The sequence below is a fragment of the Fukomys damarensis genome, unplaced genomic scaffold, assembly GCF_012274545.1.
Source record: "Fukomys damarensis isolate Sample0158 unplaced genomic scaffold, DMR_v1.0_HiC HiC_scaffold_23, whole genome shotgun sequence".
Classification (NCBI taxonomy): Eukaryota; Metazoa; Chordata; class Mammalia; order Rodentia; family Bathyergidae; genus Fukomys; species Fukomys damarensis.
In genome coordinates, this window is record NW_022900935.1 from 53,797,979 (window position 1) to 53,814,089 (window position 16,111).

Here is a 16,111-nt window from a genome sequence, read left to right on the forward strand (position 1 = left end):
TATGCAAGGTTTCCGGTTTGCAGATGACAATACATTGTAATATGTTCCATTAACTTGAACATTCAAATTCATATTACAAGTATGCAACTGAACAGGTTTCAAATTCCTTTCATATTCATAATAGAAAAAACAATACTCTGCAAGCGAAAGTCTGAAAATGATTTAACAAAGAAGAATCAGAGAATCGAGAACTGCAAAATCTGTGCTATTAGGTAGTCTCTTTCCCTAATGTCAATATTATGTCTGGTTGTATACTTAGCGAAAAAGATAAGAAAACATTCAATATTTTTCAGTTCATGGAAAGAAAAGTAAGCAGTCTTTGTATCATCCTCAGACACGTAAACAAATACATCATAAACACTGGTTTCAGTTCACCCTGTAACATGGGATGTGGCAGGGTGGTGTGGTCTAATCTCGGGCTTCATCACTGCTCTCACTAACTTTACCCACCATCCCCACTGTACGACTGAAAAAGATTATGACGTGAGTTTCACAAGTAACCTGCGCCGTTTCTGATAAGGCCTATGAGTGCTACGGAACAGTCTTACAAAGAGTCGTGAGCTTTAAGAGAAGCAGGACGTGGGGCCTCAAGGCTCGTCCTGTGGGAGGAGTTTCCACTTCACAGAGGCACCGAGTGCCTCCTCAAAATCGTCCAGCTCCTGCTCCTTGGAGAGCTCCAGGAAAACCTGTAAAGGAGGAAAAAACAAGGGGAGGAGGATGCCAGGCTGCCTTGTACAGTTCCAACCATGTACGTGAGGTAGCCCGCGTGGACCCCGGATTTCACGGGTGACAGAAGATCACTGCGATGGACCCACCTGCTCCAGGGTGGACTGTGAGAGGCTGTACTCCTCCAGGCCGAAGCTCTGTTTCACTGCACAAGGATGAATATACATTAGGTGCTTATACATTTTTTATTTGGAGAATTTTACTTTGTCATAGCAAATATAAAATATACGGTAATAACAAATACTTTTGTACTAATATGAGAATGCAAGTGCCTTATAAGTAGTTCAGCAGGATGGGAATATTGTCCCACTTTCTTAGAGTTTTGATGCAAGGAAGCACCAGATGACTGGAAAACCCTACCAGAGGCTCAGAACTTCCAGCTAAGGGAAGGTTTGCCCTGAGCTGGAAAACTACCATGTGTGTCTCTGTCTCTGCCCTCTCTTCTCCAGAGGTTCCCATAAGACATGTCCTCCAGTGGATTCTACCAATAGAAAGCCTGGCAGGAGGATCACGAGATAAGGGAGCGCATGGCGTTTATTCTTTCACTACCCACCTGACACCAAGTGTATCCCTTGACGGGTTACTATTTGTGTCCAGGTGGCAAATTCTGCATGACTCTGCCCCTATCTTCTGGTCACGGTTTCAGTGCTTTGTACCTTTCCCTAAGGCAATGACAGTCTTGCTGTTTCTACCCTTGAGATATTGCACAGTTACTGCACACTCACGCAGGAGACCCTGCTGCCATGTGTCAGCTCTGCTGACAAACTTTTGCTCCTTATTATTTCTTTTTCCTTCCCCTTCATTCCACCCTGGAGAGACCCAGAACATCAGCTTACCAGTCAAGAGGGGAAAAGAATAAAAAGAGAGACATAACTGACCATGCCGTCTTTCCAGCTGCAGATCTCCACAGTGGGGTGAGTCTGAGCTGGAAGAGGCATGTAACACTCAAGTTTCACTGGAGTTTGTGGTTACTCAAATGTGACCTGATGTGGAAGAAGGATCTATGCAGTCAGAAAAAGGACGTGTCAGAGAATGTGCATTATGCTTGCATGGTACCAAGCGTAGTCCATTCCATAAATGTACATATTGCTGCTGAGAATGTAATAAGGTCTAATAATAGTTTGAGAAAAAAAATTCCATCTCATGTTTCCACATTTTGTACATTGTTTCATATTCATGTAACTAAGGTAGGAAATTATGATTAAAAGCCCCCCCCAAATAAAAACCTCAGTTTGAATAAATTGAACAAACCAGACACAATTTGGAACAGGAGAGAGCATTTTTGAAAGCAGAAATATTAGGAACCTTATGAAGAAAGGTTCAATTGTATTCTAGGGAGGCCGTCTCTCTAAATCTCTCTGCAACTAATTCATTACAAAACACAAGAGAAACCACGTGGAAATCCTTTCCACTGGAATGTTGCAAACCTGGCCACAAGGAAAAATGGTCAGAATAGAAAACTAACGCTTCCAAGGAGAAGCCTCTCCTCAGGAACTGGGAAGCCTGAAGTCTGTATGATTTTGCAGACAGATATGAATTCAGAGAGTACAGCTCAAGAGCCTGGGGAAAATGTGTAACTCACTGGAGTTCGTACAATGACACTGATACAACAGGCAGAAACTAAGCTGAGTGAAGAGATCAATGCAATATGTGACGGCCAAATGCAGTGCCTAAAAGGAGTCACAGATTAGCTCCCTGGAACAGACAGGAACCATCTCACCAGTGTCCAATGCTACCCAAGAAGACCTCAAAACAAAAACAAATGCATATTTCTCTGTTTGTATAAATTTTGGGACACTCCAGCCTTGAATGTCAATGGTCTTTTTCCTTGTTGAGCTATGGCAGTCTCAGCTCTAATGACAGTTCGGTCAAACCATTCTTTCTCGTGGGGACTGACTGTGCGGTATAAGGTGTCTAGCATCAAACCTGGCTCTATCCACTCGATGACTGCTGCACCCTGTCTCCCTAACTCCAGGACTAATTGTCCCACACTTTGTCAAATCAGCCCTTTTGCCTTGGAAGTCACCGTAATTTATCTATGGTTTAAAAAATCACAATTCTAGGTTTACACACACACACACACACACACACACACACACACACACACACATATATATTTTAATGCTGGGTTGGGTTCCTTCTATTTCTCAGAGTCTGACTTCTACACAATCACTTACCTATCTCTAATTTGGAGAAAGTCCTTGATAAAGGTTGTACATCTTCCATAGGCAACTTGTAAACCATCAGAGAGGAGTACCTGAAACGTGAATAATAAGGCAGAACTCCAGATTTCAAGGTCACAGCCTCCGCTGGTGCATGTCTTAAAAGAATAATCTTGAGAATAACTTTTTGAAATATACAAGTGTGTGTGATCTTGGTGACAACCATAATGGCATAAATGCTCTTTGATCAACTAGGGAGATGTCAGTCTACTAAGAGGAGGATAGGGAGATGGGAAGAAATCAACAGTTTAAAGCCTTAAGAAGAAAGCAAACAAGATTACTTTTCCACGGCCTTACCACGAAGCAAAAAGCACTTAAGTAAAAACTACTTAACCTACTAAGCTATCTGAGCCTCATCTGCTGTTACTGATGATGATAAAAATTCTAAGAGACGCAATCCACTGAGCTTTGACTGATGCTGTTCTGTGGTATGAGCTTTGTACAGGGAGTGTCCTTTAACAGGGCATGGTTTTGCTGTCAAAAGGACCACTGAGAGGAGGTAAGCACATGCACACACTAGGAATGCCCAGTCTCCAAATCAGCACATTGCTATCTCATTCTAACCCTGTAGTAGCCTTCATAATGAGACCCTTCTCTAGTTATTAGTGTACTGACAACTAAAAAACAAAAAAAGGAAGAAGGGAGGGAAGAACTCTTACTCCTCATCATCATAACTGAAAAAATCAACCAAAGACCAAGATGAAGCAACAGGTTTATTTACCTTTCCTGCCTAGCTGCCTGGGGGAAGAGCCTCAGGATCTCTTCGTGGAGGGGCTCCACATGGGTGGGAGTCCTCACCTTCATCTCCAGCAGATAATCTTTGCCAAATTTGCTCTTGAGATGTTGGATGGAACCGATACACCTGGAGGTTGGAAATGGAAGTCGAGTAAGGTGAGGGAGGCTACTCCGACCAGAGCTGTCCAGTGTCTGGAGGCCAAGGCCACAGTCCCCCAGAGCCAGAAGCAGTATCTTGAGCTTCTCACAGAGGAGATGTCCTGTGACTGGCGGGTCCAGTGTTGGTCTGAACGGCCCTCACCTCAGCCTTCCGGCCACCATGATGGCTATGCGATCACAAACAGCCTCAGCCTCTGCCATGTAATGGGTCGTCAGAAGGGCACCCCTCTCCATGCGTCTAAAGGTGGCCCGGATTGCCTGCCTAGAATTAGGTTGAAGGGAAATAAATGAAAGTACTGTCCAAGGTTGGGTGGAAACTTTTAGGAAGAAATTTCCCTGTCACACATAGGGAACAATTAGTGAATTCAGAGTAAACCCAAACCAGAATTATGGGAGGGATAATAAGCAGGGAAATAACCAAATTATTGGTTATAATTTGGCAACTAGTTTGGGATGAAAATGCAATATGGTGTTGGGTGAAAATTATTTAGCAACCTGTTGAGTTTGAGCAATGTTTATGAGAAGACAGATGGAAGACAGAAAGAGGAACTTACTAAAATGTGTGACCGTCACAACATGTACTAGAAAGGTACAAAATGGAAGAGATTTCCTAAAATAATTAAATAATATATTGAGGATTTGGAATGTCTCTTTTATTCTTTGCATGAATTGTATGTGAGGTGATGTTGCAGAAAGAGTTAAAGTTTGGTACTTGATTGATCTGACTATGTCCCATGCACACCCAAGAGACTTATGAGGAAAATAAAGTTCTTAGAATGGATTTTTAGTTGAAAGAGTATATCTTTTTCTTCTCAATGAAAACTGATGGTAGGGCTATTTTTCCTTAATGTTGCTTTTTTCTTTCATAGTGGATGAGTGTCTTATCCTTTTTCAGTAAACAATGATTTTGAAGGCTTTTATTAAAGGACATGTTAATCTACATAGGGGCTACACATGTGTTTCCTCACCACATCTGCTGCTGGCCCTCGGGGTCCATCCCAGTGGACGGCTCATCCAGAAGCACCACTGATGGGTTTCCCAGGATACTGAGCACAAAACACAGCTGAAACAAGAGGGACAGCCTGTCAGCACAATGCTGTGATGCACAGATCTATACCAAGCCCTTGCATACCTTCCTCTTCACTCCCTCTGACAAGGTCTTCACCGGTGTCTTCAGCTGGTCCTGAAGCTTGAGGGCTTCCACCAACCTGAAGGAAATAGAGTGAATCAAACTTCATTACCCAGGAGCAATGGGGATTGGATGTAGGAGAACAAGCAAATCAAAACAGTATAATGGCGGAAAGTAAAGAATCACCAGCATGGTCATAACTGGGAAGTCATTGAGAATATGCTACAGCTTAGATGTGCCCCCTAAAGGATCATGTATTGGGAGACTGGTCATGTGGTGATATTAGGAGATGGTGTGGAACTATAAAAGATGGAGCCTAGTAGGAAGTCTTGAGGTTGTCTAGGTCACTGGGGTGTGCCTTGAGGAGGAGTTGTGGCACCCCCCTCTGTCTCCGGTTTCCTGTCTGGTCATGTGATCTCTCCCACTCGCGCACACACCCCTGCTATGACCCATCATGGCTGGGTCCTCATCACAGGTTGAAACAATGGGGCTGCCCAATCTTGGATCTTCGCTTTCTAAACCATGGGCTAAATCTCTTTTCTTCATGACTAAGTAGCCTGAGGTGTTTCATTACAGTAAGACAAAACTGACTAATGTAGATATTTTCTCTCTCTTGGATGTCATGCTCCTATTTTCAATGGCTTCTTCCCATATTAAAGATAATCAGCAACCTTTTTTCCTCTAGGCTTAGAGTTAGAGAAAATAATACCGAACTGGGTACTAAATAGCCAAGACTTTTCCCACGAGCAAGGGATCAGTGATTAGAAACTACTGTCTTTCATTTTGTGTTCTTGAATTTTGTTTGCAACACTGTTAACATCACACCCCCACAAGATAAGATGCATGTGGTTCGCTCACGTACTGTGTGATGGTGACCATAGCATCCCTTTTCTTCAGCCCCTTCACAGCCGCGTATACTTCCAGGTGTTCCCTCACTGTCAGGCTAGGCCACAGCACATTCTCCTGAGGACAGTACCCCAGGAACCCCAGGGTGTCCCCTTCACTGCTCCTTTTCAAAATCACCTAGACAAAAGGAGTCCATTCTCTAGTTCTGTTCAGAATTGTGTGTGTTTGTGCAAGTGAGTGTATGCTTCAGGGAGTTTCCATCATGTAAGTACAAAAGTTAAAAAGTTACCAAATATAGCTCTGGGAAAATGACAAAACGCACAATAATTTAAAAGACAACATTCCATGTTGTTGTAATCTTCCATCATAGTTCAGACTGACTACCGGTTTCATTACTAAGGTTCAACTCAAGGTGGCTTATTTAATTGTTCAACACTTGGCTTTATTTGCTGATCCCAAAATTCAAAAGAATAGGTACTTGTTAAAGGTTCTGTTTCCCTAATGATAAATAGTTATAATGGTAGGATCTGACTAATAATTAGGCAGTGGTTCTCGGTCAGGGACAGTCTTCCTCCCAGAGTACATTCAGCAATGTCTGTAGATACATTTGGCTATCACAGTTTGTGTTTATATCTGGGGTGGGAAGGGTGCTATTGGCACCTAGTAGGCAGGGACCAGGAGTGCCGCTAAACATCCTGCTACACACAAAAATTATCCATCCCAAAGGTCAGTAATTTCAAGGTTAAGAAATTCTGAACTAAATAATATATGAAAAGGCTTTACCACTGTGGTACAAAGGACCACAGGTACTTCAGGCCAACATTTGTTATTTTTAGGAGCCAGGCTCTGTGCTATCCAGGAATTTAAGTAGCTAATGTCTGCTCAACACTTGCCATATGCCAGAATCTAAGCATTTCATGTATTTTGAGTTACATTGTCTTTACAGAAGCCCTACGTGTGTTATGTGTTAACTTCATCATTGCTGTTTTACATATGAGAAAACTCAGACTTATGTGGATTAAGAAATTTTAAGAAGAGAATATGATGAATGAAGCTGGAATCAACCTTCAGAACCCACACCCTTAACATTGATGCTGAACTGTCTCACCCAAATGCAAAGCAGGAGAAGACAACTTAACTTTGCCTCATAGAATTTTCATTCTAGAAAGGGAGAAACAGAAAACTAACAAGTAAATACATAAATGGACTAATTAGGGCCTCTTCTTAATCCTTTGAGGGAAGTAACTGCTCTTAACAATAGCATGGAGAATTTAACGTAGAAAAAAGCGGAGCCTAGTACAAAGTCCTGAGGATGACTAGGTCACTGGGGTGTGCCTTGAGGAGGACTTGTGGCATCCCCCTCTGTCTCCGGTTTCCTGTCTGGTCATGTGATCTCTCCCACTCGCACACACCGCTGCTATGCCCCATCATGGCTGGGTCCTCATCACAGGTTGAAACAATGGGGCTGCCCAATCTTGGATCTTTGCTTTCTAAACCATGGGCTAAATCTCTTTTCTTTATGAGTAATTGGTAATTAGGGAAAGGTCTAAAGGAGGTAGATTTTCTAGTGAAGAGGCGATAACTAAGCACGTGAGGGCAGAGTACATGAGTAGATCAGACCCAAAGATACTGCAAAGTGAAGGTGACTGAAGGCCAATGTGGCAAAGGGTAGAGGATATGAAAGGCTGTTAACAGAGCCCACACCATGCCAAACCTTTTGCAGACATGGTAAAATTTTTGAATCGATTTTAAGTCAGGGGTTGTAATCTGGAGAGTGACAAGGCATCGTTTGCATTTTGTAAGGACTGCTCTAGCTGCTCTGTGAGGTAAAAATGGAAATGGAAAGACAAATTTGAAAATGCTGTAGCAATCATCACCTCCTTGCAACTTTCCTTCTCCACACTCCTTCTGACTTTAAGTTGGAATCAAATATCAAGAGCATTTTCCCTCTGAAGTTGTAGTCCTTTGGTAGCTAACCGTCATTTTACCCAAATTGGACGAGCCAAGTGAGATTCATATAGTCTTCTGTTTTTTTGCTTTGGAATTTTGACAATTATGAATTTTTTTTACTTATAATATCCATGATCTTAATAGATCCTGAGTTTTTTTGCACCAGCCCTGAGTTATGATTGTGCTCCAAGAACTTCAATGGATTTACGGTACTATCTTCTGCTGCCCACTTCTCTTGTATAGCTGGCCACATACTTGTATCCACTGGGTCAGGAAGTGCCCCAACAATTACAAGAAAGTTTCTGTTGCATATGCACTTTGTAAAGATTTACACAGTACTATTTGCTGATGAATTCATTGTTACAAAATGTCACATAGAATCTTTAATTACAGCATATAAACAGAAAAGTTATTCAATTTGATGATTCATGACTATAACGAAGTGAGCAGGCCTCATCATTATTCTTACAGTGGTTTCTGGATTAGATAATTCAATTTAACAAGTTCTTAGTGTAGATAATTCAACAAATCAAAGACTTCTGATCTCAGCAGTATATATTTACTTTTAATACCTCTATTTTTTTCACCGAGTATAGAAAACAATAGACTTTCTCATCAATCAACCATTTTTGGAATTAAGGAGAAGTTTTAATCAGTCCTTTTCATTCAGTGCATAAGTTCACCCAGATTGCTTATGGACTGTCCCAATTTTCATGATTGCCATCAGTACTCATTATAAAATATTTGCTCTGGGAAGCATTAATGACCATATTTGTGTGCATTTTACTGACCTGCCCTGCAGTTGGTTTTATGTCTCCAGTTATCATTTTAATCACTGTACTTTTACCAGCTCGGTTGTGTCCCAAAAGCCCTACAACTTCACCTGAAAGAAATAGATATGCTTAGAAATGCACAGATAATTACAGCAAAAATAAAAGCAAGCCAAGCATGGTGCCACATGCCTGTAACACCAGCACTCTGGGAAGCTGAGGCAGAAAGAGTGCAAGTTTGAACCCAGACTAGGCAACAAGACCTTGTCTCAAAATAAAAACTTAGAAAAGGTCTGGGGATGTAGCTCAGTGTGAAGGCCCTGGGATCAATCTCTAGCAGCACAATCGATCCATCGATCGATCAATATAGCAAATACTATTTGTGGACTCCATCAAGCATTATGGGAAATGTGGTATGTACACTATTTCACCTTCTCCTCCTCCCTACTTTTTTATTACTTGGTTCATATTTGTTTTCTCAAATGAGGAAGCTGAGACCTAAAGAGCATAAGTAATTTGCCCAAGGTCATACAGCCTGTAAGAGGCTGAGTTGGAATTTGAAATAAACTTTGATTACAAAGCTCCTTGCACCTCACCAGCTCTTCTATAGCACGTGCTATTTTTAGGAATGGAGAATGTGCTACTACGCCTCGGGCAGTTCTCTGAGGTCATGAAATTATGCTGCTTTACAATCTATCCAGGGTTGGCGTGTGGCTGGGTAGTAGAGCACTTTCCTAACACGTGTGTGTGTGAGGTCCTGAGTTCAATCCCCAGCACCATAAAAATGTAAAACGCAATATGTGTGTGAGAAAAATAAACAGAACCTATATCATCATTTTTAACAGAAAACCTGGCTCTTTGTTGTTATTGTTCTGTTCATTTGTCTTAACAGAACAGACACACTATCTTCCTGTGCAAAGAAAAACTGTAAGTGTAAGTGTGGTGTGCAAGCAGGAAAAAGCAGCCTTAGTGTGATAATGAGTTGGTCGCCTTTCCTGTTCATCAGTGGATAACGCCAGATTCAGGTACTCTTCCTGCCTTAGAAAGATACAATCGTTAGAGGCCAACTGCGCTCAAAAACAGAACTGTTGTTTCTAACCTTTTTTAACACAGAAAGAGACGTTCCTTGTGGCAAGTTTTTTCTTCTTTCTGGAAAAGCAATTTTTCTTTTTGACTGCATATTCCTTCCGGAGACAGCTGGCAATGATAACTGGTTTCTGTAAAGACAAGCCAATAGCAATGGGACATTATTACCTCCTTGTGTTAAGAACACTCCATACTTAGAATCCTCATAAAACTAAAACTAGAGGTTCTCTTTTACCAGCTATTCCCCTTCTTAGTATCTTCTCAAAAGAATTAAAAGCATCGTACCACAGTGATATATGTACATCTATGTTTGTAGCAGCACAGTTTGTAATAGCTAAATCTTGGAAACAGCCCAATGCCCATCAACCAGTGACTGGATAAAGAAGATATAGGGGTTTTAAAAAAATACAATGGAGTATTACTCTGCCATAAAAAGACCATTCTCTTAAGTGAAATAAATAGAATACACGTGTGCAAATACTGAATTGTTCCTCTGGAAAAATGGAAAGTGTAAATGAAGACCAAAATGTATAATAAATATTATGAAATAGAAAGAAAATGTTTGAAGGGGGAGGATACTGATGGTGGAGGGGAAGGAAAGAGGAAAAGAAAAAATGAGGAAAGAAGGAAAAAATGGAAACAAAGCTTTTGTAAATAAGGAGGGATGGAGGAGTTGAAGGGAGGGAAGCAGAATGGGGAAAAATAAAAACCAAGATATAGCATATACAAATTCCCCATGGTGGAGGTGATTATAATGTACATCTAAGATATACCAATAAGGTTCATGAATTAAAAAAAACAATACTCCATACTCCTTTCTAGCAAACCTTTCCTCATTCAAGACTGTGGAACAAACTGATCCTTCCTCTAGAATAGGTTGATACTGTCAAGTGAATTCTCTCAAATTTGTATTCCTTCAGAAAAGGGACACTGGCATCATATCGTGTGACTTGTGCTTGCTCTTCTTCAAAGAGGAGAAATAAAAGCATTCACTGAATCAATAGATTTAAGACACACACTGTCACACACACATATGCATTTAACACATGTACAACTCAGAGGAGCTCTCTCTTCCTAATTCCTTGCAGTAAGCTTTAGTTGGGTTATAAAGCTTACAAAATCATACTTAAGTTTTATAACATTTAGGTGTACTTATGAAAACTATGACTTTGAAAAAAAATTAACAAAGTAATCTCTGTGTGTGTTCATGTTTCCCTTGCTGTCTTACCCATGTGGGTACTGCATAGCTCCTGAAGTCAAATCATAAATTACCTGAGTAAGGATAAATGGACCTCAGGTGCTTTTCAAAACTTTTACCTGCCCGGCAAAATGATTTGAAGATGAAGAATATTTTTGCAATTTTTACCTCTTCCTCATCCAAGGCAGCCATGGCATTTGCTGTTCTTATTCTTTCCATGTGAACATCTTCATCTTCTCCTTCAGGTTCTTCTGGGTTTGGAAAAACATCGCTGCTTCTCGGAGAAATTCTAAAATCAAAATGGCATGATAGAAATAGGTTCCCAGGTGAAAAGCTTTTAGTAAAAGTAATGAATTTTCTGCAAACTGCAATCAATTATTTGAGCAGATTGACAAAGGAACACAGCAGGATTTTCATTCTTAAACTCTCTGTCATTTGCCTGTGAAACAGCCTAGTTGCTATCAAACAATCAAAAGATGCTACTCATATCACCTTTGATTTTTACCTAAGTTTAATTCTCCTTGATGGTGATGACTGCTTTCCCCCCCAAATAATAAACTAAAATACCCTCTCTGGTGAAAGGATTTTGAGGCCGAGTTTCACGAGAACGATGGGTCAAAACACTCAGGCTCAGGGGACGATCCCAGAAAACTTTGGACATCTAATCACCATCCCAGTGTCCACTCAGTTATTGAGCAGGATCTCTTCTTGGGAATTTGTGTCAGAATCACTCTTCCCTCACTAATCCTTTTCTTTACCACGACCACTCCATTGAGTCCTGCTAATTTCTACGTTTCTCCCTTGAGCCACCTCAAATAAATGCATTGATTTGGTTTTCTAAATCATGTCCTCACAGTCTGCACTACCCCTAACACTAAGTTTGAGCCTGATAATCATTTGGGGTGGTAGGCTAGGTGCTCAAGACATAGTTGATCTCAATTTTGTATTATGTAACTTATAATACCTTCTTATTTTTCCTTGCTTCAAGACCCTCTGGCATCTAGCTTTAAGATCATTTTCATTCCCTACAACACATGCCTTCAACTTCATTTCAGCTCTCTCCTCTCAGCTACTGGGAGAAGGTATGTATCACAACCTTTGTCTTACTGATCACACTTCATTTCCTTTCTGGATTGGTTACACTTATAAAATTGCTTGTCTGTGCTTGCACATTATTTTAAAGATTCTACCCCTTGCATACAACTTTCCTCATGCTAGCCATATCACAGTCTGCCTTAATTCTCACTCTTTTATCTGTGCTAATGTGGGTCTCTCACTAGATTGTTGTGTACACAATTATTATAATTCATGTTACTTCACTGAGTTTACAAAGTCTCCTAGAATAATCTCAGGAGGCAGGACTTTAAAAAATCAATTTAGACATATTAAAATATCTTAAAGGATGGATACTAAATGAAACATGAAATTCTGTTCACTTTTATCCACCTGAAAACAGGGTCCTTTCTCAACGATTTCTTCCTGAAGTGTCCTTCCAGACATCGCAGAACAAAAAGGAAAATGAAAAACTGGAGGTAAGGCTAAGGGGAAAGAACGACAATCAAAATTAACATCATCACGAAGGGAGGGCAGGGACAAGGGGAAAACATGAGAACCAAGACCTGTCATGTAAAGGTACAAGATCCCAACAATGAATGTAACTGTACTGTATACCTAAAATGTACCAATAAACTCAATTTAAAAAATTAACATCATCACAAAATCAAGATTTCAATACTGGAATTCATTTAAGGAACTGTATGATCTGCTATAACTGTGACTATATGGAAAATTACACTTGATAACATTTCAGAAGGCTGCAAGCAATCTACTTAATATTTTATGAAACTTTGAGAGTTACTCTCTCTGCTATTTAGGGAAAACATAAGGTAGCAGTGCTAACTTATGCCACTACTACTCATGCTGTTAAGAACTGGTACTTCCCACTTGGCACCCTTTGACTCTTGCAATGATAATGATTTAGATCAAAAAGTCATTTTGTGTGTGTGTTTTCTTTCATATGCCACAAATGTCTTTTTTGTTTGTTTGTTTGTTTTTTGTTTTTTGATACTGGGGATCGAACTCATGTCCTTGTGCTTGCGAGGCAGGCGGCAGAACCACTGAGCTAAATCCCTGGCCCATAAATGTCATTTTTAATTGAATGCAACTCAAAGAAACTCAAACCACACAAAGGCCGTATCCTCTCATGAATATCGTTGAAGAGGAAATGTCTTCTTACTATTAGCAATGCCAGAAAAACTATTTGAGATTCTGAAGCTCCTAAGTAATCCATGGAGTCATAAGAAATCTGTAAAACAAAGAGACAGCTATTTATATAACCTTCCCTTCAAATGGCCTTGCCACTGTTTTACCTGATTCTCCTCATGTATCAGGTAAAGTCAATTTCTGACTGTGCAGAATGCCTTCCCTTTCTTCCAACTTGTCTGTAGGTGGAAGTGCTCTTTGTGTAACGCTGTGAATTAGCACCATTCTGGGCAATACTGGCAAGACCCACTGAAGCCATGGGCCATGCTGCCTTGAGATAACACTCTTCTCCAACTTTTGTCTTTCTTTTCCTGTTTGTTCTCTTTTGCTTTATTCTTTCTTCACAAACCCTATAGTCATATTTTTTATTGTTCTCCTAGATCTCCTTTTGAGAAGAATCACAACAATCCTTCAAACCAAATCCATTACGAAGAGTTTCATATATAAATGCATCTTCCCAAGAGCTCCACTAAAGGATATTTATTTCATTATGAATAAAGGGTAAAGGAGTCAATTTTATTTAGGGAGCTATAGTCACCAAGACATTTCTCTTAGAAAATATAAATGTCTTGTATTAAATATCTAAGTATCACATCTAAAAAAGATTTTGTTTTCCACATTGGTGGTTTCTTAAGACTCTAACATCATTTCAACAGATCTTGTTCTCTTAAGTGTCTTAGATGATCACTTTCAATAACTGTACCCCATTCCAAGATGAAATCAGTGCTCCCTAATTTCTGCCCTCTCTGCCATCAAGTTTTACTTTTCCAGATTTTTGAGATTCTACTGTCCTTACTCCATAATTCGGAGTTGGTGAACCCCTCACCCACCAACCTTTGGCAACTGTCTATTCACCCCCTTCATGTCCTTACCTTGTGTCTTTCTTAGTTCAGAATCCATGGCCTATTGTTCAACAAGTCCTCCTTATATAGAACTACATCCCTCTCTCCTTTTCCTCTTCATTTTTTTTTTTTTTGTACCAGGAGCCGATCTCAGGACCTTGTGCCTGCCAGGCAGGCACAGTGCCTCTGAGCTTCATCCCCAGCTCTCCTTTTCTTTATCAGACTCATCTGGCAACTTTTCATCACTGATTGAACCCAATTCTCTACTTGCCATAAATTGTCTCAAAAGCTGACTGTAACATAAACTTTCCACTTTGTTGGCTGTGCTTGAAAAGTAGGGTAGACACCTCACAAGCGCAGGGACCAAAGTTCGATCCCCTGCAAATAGAAAAGTAGGGTAGACTGTCTTTCAGTAGATCAACCCTTCTGACTTCACTCCCTGAAATAATTTTTCATATTTTTTATTCTATTGTCAAAATCCCTATCCCCCTTTTTCTACCCCCCAGCTAATGACTTCATTTCCCCAAAAAGGGCATGTTATTCTCATCTTTCTACCAGCAAACTGCTAAGCCACTTACCTCTGTATTTTTATACTCTAATAATGATCTTGTTAAATAGATGGAATGTTCCTGCTTTTTTGGAGACCAACCCTTTTACTAGCGCACTTTATTGTATATCCAACTGTTTCCTCGACATTTCTCTTCAAGTGCCTGTGAGGAACTCACAACCTGACATATCCAAAACTTAGCAGAAAAACCACCTCAGTAGGGTTCCCACGGTGAGAGTTAGCATGAGAACTATAAAACGCCCCTTGACTGAAGTCGCCTTTGACCTTCATGAACCGAGGCCTGGCTTCCTACTGAACAAGAACATGCCCCTTATCTACGTTAAGACAACTGACTTTCTGAAGACAAAGACATCAAACTTGGCATGGCTGAGGACTCTGCTCACATTTTTGCAATATCTAGGGCTTTCTCTACTAGCCATATATTTTATGGTGCTAGGACAGGACTAGAATTACTTACCTCAGAAAAAATGAATAGAGAACCAATCAGTGTGAAGGGTGGTATTAATATAGTGCAGAAAAATAGCCCCAGAAATGTATATTCACTTAGATCAGTAGCAAAAATTGTGAAGATGGTGACCTAAAACAGAAGCACACCCTAGTGTCACTAAAATTGTAATTTTAAGTGAAATGAAACAGACATGCAAATTTAAATATCAGATCATTTCTCTCGTGTGAGAAATCCAAAGCTTACATAAGGAGCAAAATGGAGGACAGTTGTTAGAAATTAGGAAGAATTTGTTCAAGTAAGAATAAAAAGGGAGGGGAAAGGGCAGGAAGGGAAAAGGGATTTGAAAGAGAATAGAGGGGGAAAATGGAAAGAAAGCTTTGTAAATGAGGAAGGAAAGGCTTGAAGGGAGGGGAATGGAAATAAAGGAATTAATATATTATGTACAAGAACAAATTTCCCATGGTGAACGTGATCGTTATGAATGGCAAACACATACTAATAATAAAATAAATTAATTTAAAAACCAATCTGAACTACAGGCTATTTTCAAAGAGAGTAATAATTGATCTCACTCATGTTCATATTTTCTATTATTATCATATTTTTTTTCCTTTGTGACTATTCTATTAGACTGAGTATTTTTTACTAGAAACAATGTTGCTTTTCAAACTCAGTGTCCATATACATCAGCTGAAGTTCTTGGTAAAATCAGATTTTGATAAGTTTTTACTCCATTTCTGCATTATTTTATCTCAAAGTAGGCCACAAATGCCCTTTTATGTTAAGCATACCAGCTGTTCACTTTCATAGGTGCATATTTCTTCGAGTAGATATCCAAAAATACACAATTTTGTCTTCACAGAATGTGTTATTTTACAATTTTGTGACCTATTAGCCATCGTGTACATTAATCCTTTTATTTTGACATTTTTAGTCTTGTGGGAAAGATTCTGAAAAGTCAATTGCAGGTTAAAATTTATGCAAATATACAATCTCAAAGGTCACTAGCATTTTTCAAAAGAATGGTGACAATCTATTTCTCTCAAGCCCTGAATTAGAGGGTGTATTATGTCACATCATACTAAAAAAGATGCTATATTTAATTACTGTAGGTATCCTTGTCCTATTGCTGTTATTATGTGAATAATTTATAAATACTGTGTAATAATG

At 39.8% G+C, this 16,111-nt stretch overlaps 1 protein-coding gene across 5 annotated transcripts in view; it reads right to left on the reverse strand.

The window, feature by feature from the left end:
• Positions 1–16: 16 nt before the first annotated feature.
• Positions 17–16,111, reverse strand: part of Abca9 (ATP binding cassette subfamily A member 9) — a 61,551-nt gene continuing 45,456 nt past the window's right edge. For 4 of the 5 annotated variants that reach the window (XM_033767321.1, XM_010640571.3, XM_033767322.1 and 1 more), the window contains 14 exons: positions 14,951–15,070; positions 13,058–13,126; positions 12,268–12,359; positions 10,990–11,110; positions 9,637–9,754; positions 8,559–8,650; positions 5,834–5,994; positions 4,975–5,050; positions 4,811–4,905; positions 3,985–4,104; positions 3,670–3,810; positions 2,904–2,983; positions 816–871; positions 17–686 (listed from right to left, as the gene is read on the reverse strand). In XM_033767321.1, coding sequence (XP_033623212.1) covers positions 588–686; positions 816–871; positions 2,904–2,983; positions 3,670–3,810; positions 3,985–4,104; positions 4,811–4,905; positions 4,975–5,050; positions 5,834–5,994; positions 8,559–8,650; positions 9,637–9,754; positions 10,990–11,110; positions 12,268–12,359; positions 13,058–13,126; positions 14,951–15,070 — 1,440 coding nt within the window. In that variant the 3' untranslated portion in view covers positions 17–587. Of the gene's footprint in view, positions 687–815; positions 872–2,903; positions 2,984–3,669; positions 3,811–3,984; positions 4,105–4,810; positions 4,906–4,974; positions 5,051–5,833; positions 5,995–8,558; positions 8,651–9,636; positions 9,755–10,989; positions 11,111–12,267; positions 12,360–13,057; positions 13,127–14,950; positions 15,071–16,111 lie in introns of those variants that run through there. The other variant, XM_033767324.1, reaches the window with a different exon arrangement.